Raw genomic sequence first — 20099 nt, forward strand, 5'->3', positions numbered from 1 at the left:
TCGTCATATTTGTTTTTAAATAAAGCAGAATATTAGTGATCACCAAAGTAAAAGTAATATTCGTATACACAAAGTGAATTTCAGACGTAAGGTCAAAAGAAAGGGGTATACATTAGAATGGTACTTAGTGCACTATATGGATGTGGTAGGGGGCTTGCGTCTTTTTTTCGACAAAAAAGTGCACAGCTTGTAAAAATGTATAGCCCCCTCAATAGGTTGTATCGATAACGACACTGTGATTGGTCAATGTTGAAAGATAACATCGCGCACATTTTTTAATTCTCCCATTTCGTATCGACAGGTCACAAGAATAACATTTATATTTTGTACCGTAAGTAATTATAAATAAATGCAATGTGGTTCTTGAATTAATACCAATATATATGATATTTTGGGATCATATTTTGTTTTGATATAAATGCTATCGAGCTTATAATCTTGTTAGAGCTTAATAAATAATCATAATGTATGGCTCCCGATTGATTCAAACTGTTAGCCGCGGCTTCTTTTTTTAGGTAGGGGGCCTTAGTATAGGCCTAGCTGGGTAGATAGGCCTAGGCTAGCTAGGCCCTACTCTTTTCTGCCTGAAATATAGGCCTAGGCCTAGCGTGTATTCGGCTTAGTTACTGTTATGATAAGCCTCACACTTGACTGAGCCTCTGCTAGGCTATGCAGGGTATCTAACTTTAAAATAGGCTAGCCTAGGGCTAGGCCTAGGCTATTAGTATTAGTATTAGAAGTTTTTTTAATTAATTTTAACAATAAAAACATCTGTCTAGGCCCTAGGTAGGGCCTAGCTAGGCTTATGTAAGTACAATATGTTTTTCTAGGCCTTGTTTGGGCTACGGCTACTTCATAAAGGCCTAGCTAAAAATTCCTAATGGATGTAGGCCTATGCCAAATGTATTTTCTTTGTTTTATTTCAGAACACACTGCAGTTTGAAAATGGCAACATCACTTGTTCAACCATATGTAGACCAGGAGAATGCAACATCTGTGAATGCATCAAGTAGAAAGTCAAGTACATCAGCAGCTTCTAGGCCTAGTAGTCAGTAAAATTCTAATGCTTTTGAACTGAAATAATAATAATAACCCAACCAACTGAATACTGGGATTACAATGATTTTAATTCATCCTCAACTCCTACATCCTCCTCAGCATTATACCCCCTAAATAATTAACATTATACCCCCTAAATAATAAACATTATACCCCCTAAATAATCAGCTTTATACCCCCTAATAATCAACATTATACCCACTAAATAATCAACATTATACCAAAGTAACACAAGAATCTCCTGTTCAATTTTCATTCAAAACACAGTATTGGAAGTACAGGGTTAAAAGGTCAAACTGGGCGACGTCATTGCACAGCATGGAGCAGCGCCCTCTCCAAACTATGAAGTCAAAACTATTAATTCTTATAGAGGGCTCAGTCAATTACTCTATCCCCGCTATAGTATTAGCAGATCCCCTCTATGATTTTGACTTTCTAATTTGATGCGGACGCGCTACTCCATGGCTCACAATGGCGCCACCCATTAGCTCTATTCTAAACAACAATGCCTTTCGAAATTGTTACAAGCTTTGGACGAACAGGAGATTCTTGTGTTACAAGTTCTTTGATTATACCCAATAATAAATTGGCATTATACCTCTAAATAATCAACATTATACCTCTAATAGCAATTGGCCATGTTGCGGATCTCCTTACATTTAAAATATCCATGTTGTTGCCGCAGCCACCTATTTCACATTCTAGTCTTCTGCTACATGTTAAATCTCTATGCATACAAAATGTATTCCTTTCACATTATGTTTCAGTAATAGGAAAGACATTCTCCAATGCATCAAGTCTAGCTACGCCTCGTCGTGCCTTTGGTGACCTCAGTAATGTGACGAGCACAGCCAAGAAACCCAGTGGTGCTATAAAGAAAGGACCAATCAATAGGAAAATGCCGTTGAAGAAGTCAACACTGACTCCAAGTGCACAGGTACCATAAAATTGATATTAGGGAGGTTTCAAAACGCTACAAAATCATATTCGTGTGACAGCTCAATTTTGATAAATAGCAGTTTTTAAAGTCCTCACTCGCTTTGATGTTATGCTAACCAAGCAACATATACAGCAATCATATTTTGGATGGTGCCCTCAATATTTCGTCGCCATGCGAAACAGATTTTTACTGGCTTATGAACATACGACGTTTTCGTTTTCGTATTTGTAGCATTGCGAAACCTCCCTAATAATTTCACTTTGGTACAAAAAAATTATGTTTTGGTATTATTAGAGATTTAGTATAACATTCACACACCAGGCAATTGGACTGCTTTGAACTACGCCCTTGTCCAACAGGCCTCAAGACCAAAGTATTCAAACTAATTAAGATACCATGCATCTTATAAATAGTTATTTTAAAAAATTAATATAGCACAATATTGACATTTGGTATACTTTTTATTAGAACCCTTTCATAGAAGAAGAACATAATTCAGTGCCCTCTATTTTGCATTGAAACATAGCTGTGTCTGTAAACTTCAAGGTGCTGCCAAAACAATTTAGAGATCTTTTTAAATTGGTTACGATGAGACCATGTCTACCTAATATTTTGTTTAGTGTATTTTATATATATTTATAGTTATGAGACAAACACAATGCATGTTCTACTTTTCTAGTCCATTAAAAAACCAAAGGCCAAGTTAATAGACACTACGAAATCGGCTAAACCTGAAGATGCCTATCCTCCAATTGAAAGTATGCACATCTTTGAGGACATCGAATCTGGTAATAACAAGTTTTTCTTCTTTTAGTTTGTATGTAAATTGTATTAACATGTGAGCATGAAACTGAACACCAACCAACTAAATCTCTGTAACATTATGTGACAAAAAATGTGATGGGCCCATATATGGACATGATGTCATATCACTACCATATGTGGGCACATCACACTTTTTTTTCAAACTAGTTTGATAGTGTAGACAGAGCTTAAGAAGATGGAAGCCTACAAAGAGTTGCTATCTACATTAGATTTGCACAAAACCAGGAAGGCCCATCTGCATATGGAGCAAAAGATTATCATCTTCACCGTTTATAGATATAATTAATAATTGATTTCTTTCACTGGGGTGTTTGCCTGTCAAATTATAGGCCTACTATAAATTGATAGTGCTTTAGTAATACATTTGAATGTATGTATGAAAGCTTCTATTCTGTGTAATATCATTGTACAATTTCTGTATAGGTAAATAATCGTGACAGTCTAGCTTAATTATTTTGTAGAATTTGAGTTACCACCTGAGCACCGTCTATCAAACATGAACCTTTTTAAACGTACCCTGCCTATAATGCAGACAGGGCTACGAGATGTGGATGATATAGTTCCAGACTTCTCTTTTCTGACCCTGCATCCAATCGAGAGACCATACACAGACACATCAGGTACTATTTACATATCTAATCAAAGAGATGATTCTCTGCCATGTGTGGGTTTGAATACAGATCAAATCGGTTTTATCCTTGAGGCAAGACATTTTACTTGCATTTGCCTCTTTCCACCCAGGTGTACAAATGGGTACCTGGTACAGTTTAGACACAACTTTACATTGATTACTAGCTGCATTATGGGAGCTATGTTTCCATATGCGTTTGATCCAAAAATGACCAGGGTAATAATATATACAGCGTTTAGAGATTTCGCAACATAAGGTGCTTTATAAATCCAGGATATTGTTTAGTTTTGCTTAGTATGCAATACAGTATAATAATAGCTTTTTAGTGCTGGCACATAATACAGTAACTTTTTATGTCAATAACGTATGATTTTATTTTGTTGCAATATGTAATAATACAATGTGTGATTACCCCCCCAAAAAAAGGCCAATTTACGCAGATGAGCAGTAACGTAAGCGTGAAACCGCGTAGCTTGTCCCACATAGAATCTGTATCTATCCTTAGCGGAAACCGCCGGTCCGCTCACTGGTGCCTATCAGTTCCGTTCACATAAGCATACCTTAAGATGTGTTGTTTCTTCCACAGATTTTACCTTGCCATCTGAATCACCACTCTCTGATCAGCTACTGGATCTGCCTTCCGTTAATGATGTGGATATTCTTGACATCAATTCTTTACTAAAGGATTTGGAAATCTAAACATCCCTTTTAAGATTTTAAGAATTATGATAAAAACATTAAGATGATTAGAACTGTGGTCTTAACACTGAATCGTGCCTAAATAATTCAAACTGTTTAGTTATGAAAGAATTCTATTGGTTCAATATTGTGTGAAATTAGGATTTTATAAAACGGCATTTATTGCTAATTTAGTAACGGTTAATTAAGTAGGTTATTTTGATCTTGTATACTTTTACATACAACCACCATTGTTGAAAAATTAATTGTGGTATTGTTGTAGATGTAAAATAGCTTCTGTAAATATCAGCTGTAAATTATACTGTATATAATATTTTGTATTATCTTTGTCTTGCATTTTGTTTTTGTATAAGTTATAAATAAAGTACATTATTTGAATACTGTATTAGTAATCGGTTTTGTTAGCTGTACCGCAGGTAAACAAGCCAACAATTGCGAATTAGGCTGTAAATATTGGTCCGCAGACAACTAGCGAGAGAGTGGCCAAGCGATTAAGAAACGTGATTACGTTGCCATAACAATCGCTCCATTATTCTGGTGGTAGAATGATTCTCAGATAAGGGCTATAAACTGTAGGTCCAATGTACACATCTAGCTCATGTGCGCTTTATTTAAAGAACCTAGTACATATTTCGAAACGAGTAGATGGTTACCCCGATGTACTAGTTACACACAGCCACTGATAACTGGACCTTCTCGGAGACCAGTATAAATAAATAAAAATAACTCTATATGACACCTCCATGATGATAAACTACTGTATTCCATCTTTATTGACGCAGTATTAGGTAAGCTATCTGGTTCATTTCAGTCACTGTACTATTATAGTAAAAATTGGCAAATATCTAAACATTATGTTATGTGATATATGTGCATGGTTCTAGACTCTTTGCCACCTGGCCAACTACTGTATATTTGCCGAACACCTCCTCTATCTAGGACAACTACACCCAGAACAACTGCCCCCTTGGATAACTAACACTCTATCAAGGACAACTACACCCAAAGCAACTACCCCTTTATCTAAGAAAAATATGCCCCTTGGATAACTACTACTCTATCTACTACAACTACCCATAGGACAACTACCCCTCTATCTACTACAACTACCCATAGGACAACTACTATTCTATCTACTACAACTACCCATAGGACAACTACCCCTCTATCTACTACAACTACCCATAGGACAACTACCCGTAGGACAACTACCCCTTTATCTAGGACAACTATCCATAGGACAACTACCCCTCTATCTATACAACTACCCATAGGACAACTGTCCTTTATCTAGGACAACTACCCATAGGACAACTACTCCTCTATTTACTACAACTACCCATAGGACAACTGTCCTTTTATCTAGGACAACTAACCATAGAACAACTACTCCCCTATCTACTACAACTACCCATAGGACAATTACTATTTTATCTAGGACAACTATCCATAGGACAACTACCTCTCTATCTACTACAACTACCCTTTATCTAGGACAACTACCCATAGGACAACTACCCCTCTATCTACTACAACTACCCATAGGACAACTACCCGTAGGACAACTACCCTTTTATCTAGGACAACTATCCATAGGACAACTACCCCTCTATCTATACAACTACCCATAGGACAACTGTCCTTTATCTAGGACAACTAACCATAGGACAACTACTCCTCTATTTACTACAACTACCCATAGGACAACTGTCCTTTTATCTAGGACAACTAACCATAGAACAACTACTCCCCTATCTACTACAACTACCCATAGGACAATTACTATTTTATCTAGGACAACTATCCATAGGACAACTACCTCTCTATCTACTACAACTACCCATAGGGCAACTACTCCTCTATCTAGGACAACTACTCCTCTACCTACTACAACTACCCATAGGACAACTACCCCTTTATCTAGGACAACTATCCATAGGACAACTACCCCTCTATCTACTACAACTATCCATTGGACAACTACCCCTTTTCTATGACAACTACCCATAGGACAACTACTCCTCTATCTACTACAACTACCCATAGGACAACTACCCTTTTATCTACTACAACTATCCATTGGACAACTACCCCTTTTCTATGACAACTATCCATAGGACAACTACCCCTTTTTTCTACTACAACTACCCATAGGACAACTACCCGTTTATCTAGGACAACTACCCCTTTATCTACTACAACTATCCATTGGACAACTACCCCTTTTCTATGACAACTACCAATAGGACAACTACTCCTCTATCTACTACAACTACCCATAGGACAACTACTCCTCTATCTACTACAACTATCCATTGGACAACTACCCCTTTTCTATGACAACTACCCATAGGACAACTACTCCTCTATCTACAACTACCCATAGGACAACTACCCCTTTATCTACTACAACTATCCATTGGACAATTACCCCTTTTCTATGACAACTACCCCTCTATCTACTACAACTACCCATAGGACAATTACTCCTCTATCTACTACAACTACCCATAGGATTGACAACTACCCCTTTATCTACTACAACTATCCATTGGACAACTACCCGTAGGACAACTACCCCTTTATCTAGGACAACTATCCATAGGACAACTACCCCTCTATCTATACAACTACCCATAGGACAACTGTCCTTTATCTAGGACAACTAACCATAGGACAACTACTCCTCTATTTACTACAACTACCCATAGGACAACTGTCCTTTTATCTAGGACAGCTAACCATAGAACAACTACTCCCCTATCTACTACAACTACCCATAGGACAATTACTATTTTATCTAGGACAACTATCCATAGGACAACTACCTCTCTATCTACTACAACTACCCATAGGGCAACTACTCCTCTATCTAGGACAACTACCCATAGGACAACTACTCCTCTACCTACTACAACTACCCATAGGACAACTACCCCTTTATCTAGGACAACTATCCATAGGACAACTACCCCTCTATCTACTACAACTATCCATTGGACAACTACCCCTTTTCTATGACAACTACCCATAGGACAACTACTTCTCTATCTACTACAACTACCCATAGGACAACTACCCTTTTATCTACTACAACTATCCATTGGACAACTACCCCTTTTCTATGACAACTATCCATAGGACAACTACCCCTTTTTTCTACTACAACTACCCATAGGACAACTACCCGTTTATCTAGGACAACTACCCCTTTATCTACTACAACTATCCATTGGACAACTACCCCTTTTCTATGACAACTACCAATAGGACAACTACTCCTCTATCTACTACAACTACCCATAGGACAACTACTCCTCTATCTACTACAACTATCCATTGGACAACTACCCCTTTTCTATGACAACTATCCATAGGACAACTACTCCTCTATCTACAACTACCCATAGGACAACTACCCCTTTATCTACTACAACTATCCATTGGACAATTACCCTTTTTCTATGACAACTACCCCTCTATCTACTACAACTACCCATAGGACAATTACTCCTCTATCTACTACAACTACCCATAGGATTGAAAACTACCCCTTTATCTACTACAACTATCCATTGGACAACTACTCCTCTATCTACTACAACTTCTCATAGGACAACTACCCCTCTATCTACTACAACTACCCATAGGACAACTACCCCTTAATCTACTACAACTATCCATTGGACAACTACCCCTTTTCTATGACAACTACCCATAGGATAACTACTCCTCTATCCACTACAACTACCCATAGGACAACTACCCCTCTATCTACTACAACTATCCATAGCACAACTACCCCTTTATCTATGAAAACTATCCATAGGGCAACTACCCCTCTATCTACTACAACTACCCATAGGACAACTACCCCTCTACCTACTACAACTATCCATAGCACAACTACCCCTTTATCTATGAAAACTATCCATAGGACAACTACCCCTCTATCTACTACAACTACCCTTTATCTAGGACAACTACCCATAGGACAACTACCCCTCTATCTACTACAACTACCCATAGGACAACTACCCGTAGGACAACTACCCCTTTATCTAGGACAACTATCCATAGGACAACTACCCCTCTATCTATACAACTACCCATAGGACAACTGTCCTTTATCTAGGACAACTAACCATAGGACAACTACTCCTCTATTTACTACAACTACCCATAGGACAACTGTCCTTTTATCTAGGACAACTAACCATAGAACAACTACTCCCCTATCTACTACAACTACCCATAGGACAATTACTATTTTATCTAGGACAACTATTCATAGGACAACTACCTCTCTATCTACTACAACTACCCATAGGGCAACTACTCCTCTATCTAGGACAACTACCCATAGGACAACTACTCCTCTACCTACTACAACTACCCATAGGACAACTACCCCTTTATCTAGGACAACTATCCATAGGACAACTACCCCTCTATCTACTACAACTATCCATTGGACAACTACCCCTTTTCTATGACAACTACCCATAGGACAACTACTCCTCTATCTACTACAACTACCCATAGGACAACTACCCTTTTATCTACTACAACTATCCATTGGACAACTACCCCTTTTCTATGACAACTATCCATAGGACAACTACCCCCTTTTCTACTACAACTACCCATAGGACAACTACCCGTTTATCTAGGACAACTACCCCTTTATCTACTACAACTATCCATTGGACAACTACCCCTTTTCTATGACAACTACCAATAGGACAACTACTCCTCTATCTACTACAACTACCCATAGGACAACTACTCCTCTATCTACTACAACTATCCATTGGACAACTACCCCTTTTCTATGACAACTACCCATAGGACAACTACTCCTCTATCTACAACTACCCATAGGACAACTACCCCTTTATCTACTACAACTATCCATTGGACAATTACCCCTTTTCTATGACAACTACCCCTCTATCTACTACAACTACCCATAGGACAACTACCCCTTTATCTACTACAACTACCCATAGGACAACTACCCCTTTTCTATGACAACTACCAATAGGACAACTACTCCTCTATCTACAACTACCCATAGGACAACTACCCCTTTATCTACTACAACTATCCATTGGACAATTACCCCTTTTCTATGACAACTACCCATAGGACAACTACTCCTCTATCTACTACAACAACGCATAGGACAACTACCCCTTTATCTACTACAACTACCCATAGGACAACTACCCCTTTATCTACTACAACTATCCATTGGACAACTACTCCTCTATCTAGGACAACTACCCATAGGACAACTACTCCTCTACCTACTACAACTACCCATAGGACAACTACCCCTTTTCTATGACAACTACCAATAGGACAACTACCCCTTTATCTACTACAACTACCCATAGGACAACTACCCTACTACAACTATCCATTGGACAACTACCCCTTTATCTACTACAACTATCCATTGGACAATTACCCCTTTATCTATGAAAACTACCCATAGGACAACTACCCCTCTATCTACTACAACAACGCATAGGACAACTACCCCTTTATCTACTACAACTACCCATAGGACAACTACCCCTTTATCTACTACAACTATCCATTGGACAATTACCCCTTTTCTATGAAAACTACCCATAGGACAACTACCCCTCTATCTACTACAACAACGCATAGGACAACTACCCCTTTATCTACTACAACTAGGATAACTACCAGTTATGATAACTACACATCTAGAAAAACATCATACCTACCCCTGAAAAAATATATTCCCCATGTTATTTTGTCCATGCAAGTCATTCCAGTTCTTGGAAACAACTTTATTTCTCATATTTTTCTTGTAAAACTTGATTGATTGAAAATGAAGATTATTAGCTTGAATAATAGACATTCGTTAGCAATGACAAACAATAAGAAACTTCGAAACAATTTCATTTCAAATTCTTTGTTGTATTTTTCTTCATTTTTTCCAACATTTTATGTGTTTGAAATAGCAATAAAGGTAAAATATACATATGATAAAACAGGGCTGTATTTGCTAAACAATCAAGCCTTCAACGATAGAGCCTAAGTGTTGCAACGACACTAAACTCACAGTGTCGACAAGCCGTCACACATTCATATAAAAATAACACTATTTTAAAGAGTTTTGTACAGATCACATTACATATATATCACAATGTTGAATCCATCTAAATGATAAATTTTTAACGTAAACTTGATTTGAACACAATAGTATGAATCTGTCGAACAACACGCAATTAGCTATACACAAGCAAGAAATGAGACACAAATCTACAAACATACTTTCTTTAAATTACATTATCAAATTCTACAAAAAAAAACATGTTGGTACTAAACTAAAATTGATCTATCTCAATTTTAAAAAGAAACATTTATTTTTTGTTTCTACAGTTAAATCAAGTATTTTATACACTATGTACATCTTGTAATGAGTTATTGAAATAAGATGCCAATTTGCTCATCTCCCTGGAAAACAGGGAGAATGTGTTGACAAATTATACATTTCTTTTGACAAAAAATGTTATACTGTATTTTATACGAAATTTTGGTGCATTTTTCTATTTTCTTTTAATAAACATTTAAAAACACTAAAAAATTCTGCAATACATATATTTAAAGAAAAATTCCAGGAGATGAGTTTCCATGGTTACAAGGCAAACTAGTAATTAAATCATAAAATATATTCCTTTTGAAACTACTCACATTGAAATTATTATAGGTTTGAAATATGAGGTATGAGTGTTATGCTATAGTGCTTTTATGAAACATTCAAATAGCTTGACTACATTATAACGGATTTATCTCATCCACTCCGCCTACTCCAGCCTTACCCCAGCCTTACCCCAGTAGTGTACATGTGAGATTAACATTTGCTATGAACACAAACAGTATACAGCAGTAACATCTATGTGGGAACGTGTAATTAATTGTAGGGTAGGCTTAACACAGTCTGTACATGTTAGTCAACTAGCATGGAGAATTGGGGCATCGTACTCCTTATCCGGTAAGGATCGTCATGGCTTAATTAACGAAATCATAACAGTAATTTCTATAACATCTTACACAACAACCAAGTGAAAATGAAAACGTTGAATAAAATAGACACCACAAACAAAAATAATTACGGCATCCAGATTTTGTCTTCAATATAAATAAATTCTGTTGAAATACATTTTACATTCTTTTTTTTCAAGGAAAAATATATATAATTTTCTGCACACATTTTTTATTAAAATCACTTAATTTTCACAATCCTGAATATTTTATTTTCTTGATATACAAGTTCGAAACATAATCAGGATTTATCAGGAATCTCCTCGTAATTTATCCATAATATATAAAATAGCAAAAACCATCAAGTTTTTTCCAGTAGACAAATTGTCTATGATATAAATCATTATTGTCCAGTCTAATAAGAAAATGTGTTCATCTTGATGTTTTAGCTTATTACGATTTCTTCTCCAACTTCTTCGCAATCAGTTTTAATTTAAAATATTCAAACAAAAGCCCTGCTTGTAAACACGTAAAACTCAGCTCAGCTTAGCTTGAAAATAAAGTAGTTCATTGCGGTTCAATCTGGTTTTGACATTTCTGGACTAAACCAGATTTTAGCAGATGAATCCCACTCAAAACTGGTTTCACTCTGACAGTTCTGGAGCAAACCAGATTTAACTGGTATTAACAGGATTCAGTCAGTCAATAATGTATGTTTAATTTGCCTGCATATTCAAAAGACGTTAGAATTTCCTGAATTAAACCAAATTTAACTGGTATTAACTTGATTTATTTCGACATGTTCGTTTCATTTGCCTGGCGGTTCATGAGACATTAGAATTCCTACGGTATCTTTGATTGCATGATAGATAATGTTTTTCACTTGCAGTTTGTCTTCATGGTTGCTGTGTGTTGAACTCAAGTAACGGAACTCCTGCGTTAATTTGAAGCATTGGTGTACATGCTCTGGCGATACAAAGTCCTCAGCTGCCTTTATGCAAGAGTGCAAGTTGTGTACCTGACAGATAAAAAAGTATTTGAATAATAATAATAGTATCATAATGTCTGTAATTTAATCAAGAACATGAATGTAGCTACAAACAGTTGAAGAGTGTGTGCCAAAACATTTTTAAAAAGGATGGCAATGATTCTTATGGTGAATGGAAATATATAATTATCCAATTCGGTCTAAAGCATGTTTACCACTATGAGGATGTATATTCATACTTCCAACTGCTTTTTGTGATGCGAGAAACCAACTCTTTTAAGTCACCTAGTTGAAAACAGGCTTAAGACTAATTTTGGCCAATATTTATACTGTTCACATTTCCAAACTGCTAATTACAGTAAAACTACTAGCTCAAGAACAACGCAATTATTTTGTCCGGCATTATTAAGTAGAAGAAAGCATACCTGATGTGGAGCGCCTGCTGGTATAAACACCGCATCTCCCATGCACTGTACAATAGCCCAGCCTTGTACGCCATAGTCTTTCTTAAGTCTTTCCAATAGCTTCTTATCAAGGTAGAATGATTGATCATGGATTGGGTCGTGATCCGGTGGGAAATCTTCACCCTGTTCCTTAGACACTTTTCGTAGCATATCACGGATCTTATCCGCATCGACAGCTCTGAATATATGCCAAAGGGCACCAGGTTTTTCTGTCTTATCCCGGACACGTTTCTTGGTCAGTTCATCGCAAGTTGATTGATCGACGGCTTCAAACGCATCTGAAAGTGAGTAACCGATACAAATGTTTACATAATGCAACAGTGATAATGAGCTTTGTTTGAACATTAATAATTACAGTACTCATCAGGGACCCTAAAATGTAGTAAAGCGTACAGCTTGACCCACTCACCTGGGAATAACAAATTAATATGTTGTGCAGTAACATTTTAATCCTTCTGTTAATTTCCTAGTAGTTTGATCTGTTAATTAACTAGCTTACTACAATCACCAGTATTTGTAGATACATCAATTATGTCATAACAGGATATAGTCAGGTTAAATGAGGTATCCTGTCAGTAATTTGTGGTGAAAGTTGGAAAGCTAACTAGACATTTTAATTAGGTCAAAATAAACCATGTTGCCAAACCTGATAGTAATCATGTGGGGGGGGGGAGGGAGGGTTCTTTTATAAGCCTTTACAAAATGGCCGTCAAAATATTTAATTGGCTTATATCTTGGTAAACGCTAGTTTGGACCATTGTAAAGCTCTGTCTACACTATCAAACTAGTTTTACAACACAATTATGAATATAAACAAGTGATATGCTTGAATATGGTAGTGACATGACATCATCATGTTCATATATGGCATATCACATAAAGTTAGAGAGTGTAGACAGAGCTTAACAATAAATTATTTTATATTTGTTTAGGATGTTACAGAATATCATTTTGAAGATGAATCTCAATTACCATTTTCAAAGTCAATATTGCTAAGTTTTCCTTTATTTTCATTCAGTGGTATGCCAACATAAACCATCATGTTCACAGCATCTGAGATGTCAAGGTGCAAATTAGTTGTTCCTAACTTGGGATATCTGGCAGAACCTATAAAGAAAAATGACAAATTGTTTAACAAATTGGTATGTTCAGTCTAAGCTCTGTCTACACTATCAAACTACTATGGTAGTGATATGCCCAAATATAGTAGTGATATGACATCATCATGTTCATATATGGGCACATCACATTTTGTTGTGACATAAAGTTTAATAATTTAGACAGAGAAAATTTGAAAAAAACATTAGAGATTGGGTTCCCGCTAGGACAAAGCATAGGAACACAAGTAGAACACAAGTAATTTGACTAATCAAAAACAATAGATTATCCAATCATCATATTTAGGTAACCATAGGTGAACGTACAAGATGCTCTACATAAACAAAGTCTTACTCCAAATCTTTGGGAGTGAGAAGAGAACAATGGGATAGCTAACAAGCTCTACAACTCCACTCCATTCTAAAAAATGTCTGCAAATATATTTTACCGTATGCGTTGTACATCTTAGGCCCTAGGTCGGGTTTGACAAAGAACTCTGGTAACCGTGATGACAAGTTCAAATGTCCGTTTCTATGCGTATACTCTGGTAGAGGAAGCCCTTGCATAAGATCTTGAAAGTGATCAGGTAATAGTTCGCTGAAATCCTCGGCTGGTGGCCAGTCTTTCAATTTTAATACCATTGGATCTCGATTTTTGCTTGTTAGTCGATCTAAACAACAAAATAGATTAAATAAATAATGAATATTGATTATGTTGAACATGTTAAAACAGTTAAATAAAAATAAATACAATAATTCTTAAATACATAATACCTTACTTTTCATACATTATCGTATTAAAATATAATTTGCTTCTTCTACTCAAACCTCAGAAAAACATTTTTTTTCTTCAAATGTTTCAAATATCTAATGTATGTATAATAAATATGTTTTTATTTATATTTGTTAATATTATTAGGTTTTACTCATATATATATATAGACTATATTCTTAGTATTATTCTCAACACATTATTTCATGTGAAAACAACTTGCATTTGAAAGGAAATTATTGTCAGATCCAATAACCTGTAAAATAGATTTACGAGTTGCTTCTAAATTGAAATGAAGCCATCTCAATCACAACTGACCTGCTAGGCACTGATACTTTTTCCTGATAGTAATTGATATCAATTTGAGTGGTGGGAGAGAATGGCTAATCTAGGCACCTTGATAAGTACAGGGCTGCTCGAAAAAAGACAGCCATTCAAGGCTAAAATTAGATGGATTTGTATTTTCAGGGCACCAGTTTGAAACAACCAGGTCACATGGCTGCATTAGTCACACAATTAATACAGATAGAAGTGACTATACTATACATAATAATTCTACTTACACAAACTTACACCTTAACTATTTTCGCTTTCTATTACTATCAGGATTTTTTTGAAAATTTTTTAATTAGAAACATTTCAGCTGTGTTGTGTTTGCATTCCAACTTTATGGGTTTGTTTGTTAATGTACTAAAGCTCTGTCTACACTACCAAACTAGTTTGAAAGTGTGATGAGCCCAAATATGGTAGTGATATGACATCGTCATGTCCATATATGGGCACATCACATTTTCGTCAAATAAAGTTTGATAGTGTAGACAGAGCTTAATGTGACAAGATAGTCCTATCTATGTTTTCTCTCAATGTTTATTTCTTATGCATACTTATGTGCATTTATAAATGAATTCCATACATTTGTATGGCCTGTAAATGATGATTAATGCCTATAAAAGAGATCTACTTTGGATATCAAGCATAGATTTATCTTAAATAAAAACATAAGCAAGTTAAGTGAAGTATTTTGAATAAAAAAATATTTTGGCACAAACTAATTGGCATACTGTAAATGCAACTGAACCACAGCTAATAAATAACAGGTAATTTTCACATAAAAACATTGAGATTTAAAACAGATCATGATTGCAGCTATGGAACATGAACAGCAGTACCACACTGTATCTTTACTGTATTATTATTAAGGTTGATGGATAACGTATGACCTTATTTGGCCTTGTAAACATTAAATGATGATGTTTCCGGCACGCCACTTGACTCATGTCTATGTGTTCTTAATAAAGGCAACGCAATGTTCAGGTCAGAAATAATTATGCCATATTACTATTAATCTTAAATTGTATTTTATTTTTCCTCTATAAGTATATTTAAAACTAGGAAAGATACTTCGCCTAGGCAGTTTTCAAATTTAGTTTAAAATCTTCTCGGTTAAATTTAGGTCATGACAATTCATGTGTTTGGATGCGTACATGTAACAATAGCAAAAATGAACAAACAAGCAGCAAATTTCCTAATTAAATTTCTCTAGTTTTATAATTAAAAATAATTTTAATTCAATTGTAAACGCTACATTTTTTTGGTTTTAAACCATGAACTGAGAATGTTTTAAAACAAGATTTAAGAGTTTCTGTAAAAAATATGCCAGGCTATTACAACTAAACAATTGCTCAAATGGGATTATTTTGCTGCCATTTATGATGCCAACAATCTGCCAATAAAACATGACGTTGTTAGGTGGTTAAAAAACAATTCCCACACTCAAATTGAATGTCACCTATATACAACTATACACACACATGACAATGTCACCTATATACAACTATACACACACATGACAATGTCACCTATATACAACTATACACACACATGGCAATGTCACCTATATACAACTATACAAGCACATGACAATGTCACCTATATACAACTATACAAGCACATGACAATGTCACCTATATACAACTATACAAGCACATGACAATGTCACCTATATACAACTATACAAGCACATGACAATGTCACCTATATACAACTATACAAGCACATGACAATGTCACCTATATACAACTATACACACACATGACAATGTCACCTATATACAACTATACACACACATGACAATGTCACCTATATATAACTATACACGCACATGACAATGTCACCTATATACAACTATACACACACATGGCAATGTCACCTATATACAACTATACACACACATGACAATGTCACCTATATACAACTATACACACACATGACAATGTCACCTATATACAACTATACACGCACATGACAATGTCACCTATATACAACTATACACACACATGACAATGTCACCTATATACAACTATACACACACATGACAATGTCACCTATATACAACTATACAAGCACATGACAATGTCACCTATATGACATGACAACATTAAGTTGTTTATATACAGTTCCAACATTGATTTAGAATATTAGAAGTTTGTCCATGTTAAATATGACATGGTTGAAATGTTTGCCTAAAAAGCTCTGTTTACACTATCAAACTTTATGCACAACAAAAAAATGTGATGTGTCCATATATATGGATATATATGTCATACCACTACCATATTTGGGCATATCATTACCATATTTAGGCGCATCACACTTTTTTTGTCAAACTAGTTTTATAGTGTAGACAAAGCTTTACAATCTGAATCCTGACCAATACTTACTTCGAATGTCTTCGAAGCCATCCCAGAATTCCTTCATTGGCACTCCTTGGATGACGTTGGAGGTGCGACAGTTCACGAGGTCATTCTCCAGCTCACCGAACATTCGACTAAATGTTGAAGGGTGCCAAAGTTTTTGGCTGAGGACCTTGTGACAGCCGCTAACTAAAACCGGCTGTAAGAGATAAAACAATCACTTTGTTATTTACTTGTTACTTCAGCACCAATCAATTATCCAATCTTATTTCACATTAGTACACCCTGAAGTTTTCTACTGAAACTACATATTCTAAGAACAAGTATATATATAATTCAATGAAACGCTTTTGCAAAGCTGTTTCGGTTTCTTCAATAAAAACAAATCATGTTGGAGCCAAAATCTATATTTAAAGAGACAGTCTTGATGGAAAACCATCAATCACTCAGTAAGACAAACAAGTATTAGCCCCTCTTTAACTCAGCGATATATTACTTCAATAAATCAATCAATCAAAAAACATAGTAACAAGAAGTGCTCCAAATGGATGTCATTTCAATATTATACTTATATAATTGCAGAAAGTCTGTGAGGAGAGGAACAATGTCTAGTCTCTATACAATTTATGGCATGTCAATGAATACTGGATTTCAATCACATGCCACCAACTGGATTTCAGTTTTTGGACCAGTGCCAACAAGCTACTGAATTTGCGAATTTGAATGGATTCAAAATGAGTAGATGAATTCACCTAAATTGATTTGATGTTTAATTATCTAAAGAGAAAGAAAAATCACAACCATGCAGGCCTTGTCTTTTGAAAATTATAGGTATGCTACAAATTTGCACTCCTCAATACATTCAGAGGTGCTGTTTATATTGTGGTGTGTAGAAGTTTACCAAATTTAAGAGTATTGTAAATCGCATTCCTCAAGGGCAGTTTAGGAGTGTTAGGTGAGTGATCGCACTCGCTCGCCTTAATCCTGGCTTAACCCTGGCTATGCCACTAAGCAACACTACCGATTGAATAACTTACCTCTCCACGTCGCCATTGCTCCTGGAATATCCTTAAATTACCCTTATGTCGTGGATCGTGAAGTCGTAATAAACGGCCATCACACAGCCAGGAATGCGGTACATCTGGGAATCTCATACTAGACTCTACTAATGTATGGCGAACCTGGCCGTCTTCTAAGTTAAAATTAGGGTTCATAAACATGGCCGTGGGCTCCATTGTTTGTATGTTAGCATTTTTGCTTTGTTTAGTCTGTGTAATAGCACTTCGTTCTTGTTTAGTCAAGGTGGTTGATGCAATGTTCTGTTCTACTACAGACGCAATAATATCCTCAAACGTCCCGGTCACCATGCGCTTTCCACTGTTGTTTTCACCTTTAAAAAAATAAGCAGACAAGAACGAACCGCCAGACATTGTCGTTGGTGGTTTTGCAAGTTTATCTGCGGTTTTTGTTAATAGTTCTCGCAACGTACTGGAAGGCGAGTCTCTACGTTTATCTGTCGAGTTTCCCTTTGTGTCATCCAGAGGTTCTACTGACTCGCCAGTTTGACTGTTTGTGTCCGATTGTGTCGATGTAGCAATGTCAGCAAGGATTTGTAATGATGATGCGTTTGAATTGGACGTCTTTGATGAATTTTTGTTATCCTTTGATTTCATTTTAGGTCCAGTCAACACAGTTTCAGCTAAGATATTCTGTAAATATAAAATGTAATAAATTAAATATTATACAGAAAAACCCATATCATCATCAGATACAATTGTTACTGTTAGAAATTCAGTGGGATATTTTTCCCCTTTCAATAATTTTATTCAATCATTGAAACAAACTACAATCATTAAGTATCTTTGGGTCAAAAAGAGTACAAACCAAGGAAAAGATACAATTCTATATATAGAAAGAAGTCAATACATGTTTGGCATATTTTCAAATTGTAAGAAGGTTGGATTGCCAATCTTTGAATCTTGAATTAAAATGATATATTTATTTCAATTTCATAGATAATTTGAATAATGTTCCAATGCCAATTTTTTTTATTTTTGTCTAGTAGAATATACGCATAGCAAAGTCAGTCGGCACAAGTGGTTAATTGCAGTATGGGTTGTTATTAGAAAAGTTGGCCGACTGCTTGTAATAAAAAAAAGTTATCGCAGTATGGGTTGTCAATATAATAGTAAAGTCGGCCGACCGCTTGTAATAAAAAAGTTGTCGCAGTATGGGTTATTAGCAAAAGTCAGACGCCACAAGCAGCCTGGGGTTTATCGCAGCATGGGTTGTTTTTAGCAAAGTCGGCCGACTCCTTGCAATCAAAAAGCTATCGCAGTATGGGTTGTTATTAACAAAGTCGGTCAGCCCCTTGTTATCAAACAGCCTGTGGTTTATCGCTATATGGGTTTTTTGAATTGAGAAGGAAATGAATACATCCTTCAAATTGAACATAACAAGAATTATATCTGACAAGTTGTACAAGTTTTAAATGCATCATATCAAACATGGTTTTTACACGGGCAAACATCTAAATCTCTGTCTACACTATCAAACTTTATGTGACAACAAAAATGTGATGTGGCCAAATATGGTAGTGATATGCTTAAATATGGTAGTGATATGACATCATCATGTCAATATATGGGCATGTCACATTTTTTTGTCACATGAAGCGTTATCAAATTAATCATATTTGTAGATAAACCTTTTACCTACAATCTATGAATTAATCTTAATTAATCTTTTGATGAGCAATACAAATGCTGTGCCTGTCATTAAATACATGTGTTTATCTCCATAAGACGATCAAAACATTTTTTAAATTTAACAACAAATAGAAGTTATTAAATGAAAATGATTATAGGACTCACAAATGTTGTACTAAACTAACTACAGCAGAACC

The 20099-nt window shown here is 35.7% G+C and overlaps 2 protein-coding genes across 3 annotated transcripts in view; one reads left to right on the forward strand and one right to left on the reverse strand.

Annotated features, from left to right (window-relative positions):
- Positions 1-284: 284 nt before the first annotated feature.
- LOC140046443 (uncharacterized) lies at positions 285-4532 on the forward strand. The gene is made up of 6 exons (XM_072091089.1): positions 285-331; positions 927-1048; positions 1827-1996; positions 2679-2787; positions 3286-3444; positions 4042-4532. The coding sequence occupies exons 2-6, from the start codon at positions 946-948 to the stop codon at positions 4152-4154; spliced, it is 654 nt and encodes a 217-aa protein (XP_071947190.1). The 5' UTR covers positions 285-331; positions 927-945; the 3' UTR covers positions 4155-4532.
- Positions 4533-10104: 5572 nt separating this feature from the next.
- LOC140046447 (probable JmjC domain-containing histone demethylation protein 2C) overlaps positions 10105-20099 on the reverse strand; it is a 114068-nt gene continuing 104073 nt past the window's right edge. For both annotated transcript variants that reach the window (XM_072091092.1, XM_072091091.1), the window contains exons 17-22: positions 18232-18903; positions 17222-17393; positions 14179-14400; positions 13605-13739; positions 12594-12910; positions 10105-12198 (exon numbers count right to left, since the gene is read on the reverse strand). In XM_072091092.1, coding sequence (XP_071947193.1) covers positions 11989-12198; positions 12594-12910; positions 13605-13739; positions 14179-14400; positions 17222-17393; positions 18232-18903 — 1728 coding nt within the window. In that variant the 3' untranslated portion in view covers positions 10105-11988. The remainder of the gene's footprint in view (positions 12199-12593; positions 12911-13604; positions 13740-14178; positions 14401-17221; positions 17394-18231; positions 18904-20099) is intronic.

Source organism: Antedon mediterranea, chromosome 4 (genome assembly GCF_964355755.1).
Source record: "Antedon mediterranea chromosome 4, ecAntMedi1.1, whole genome shotgun sequence".
Lineage (NCBI taxonomy): Eukaryota > Metazoa > Echinodermata > Crinoidea > Comatulida > Antedonidae > Antedon > Antedon mediterranea.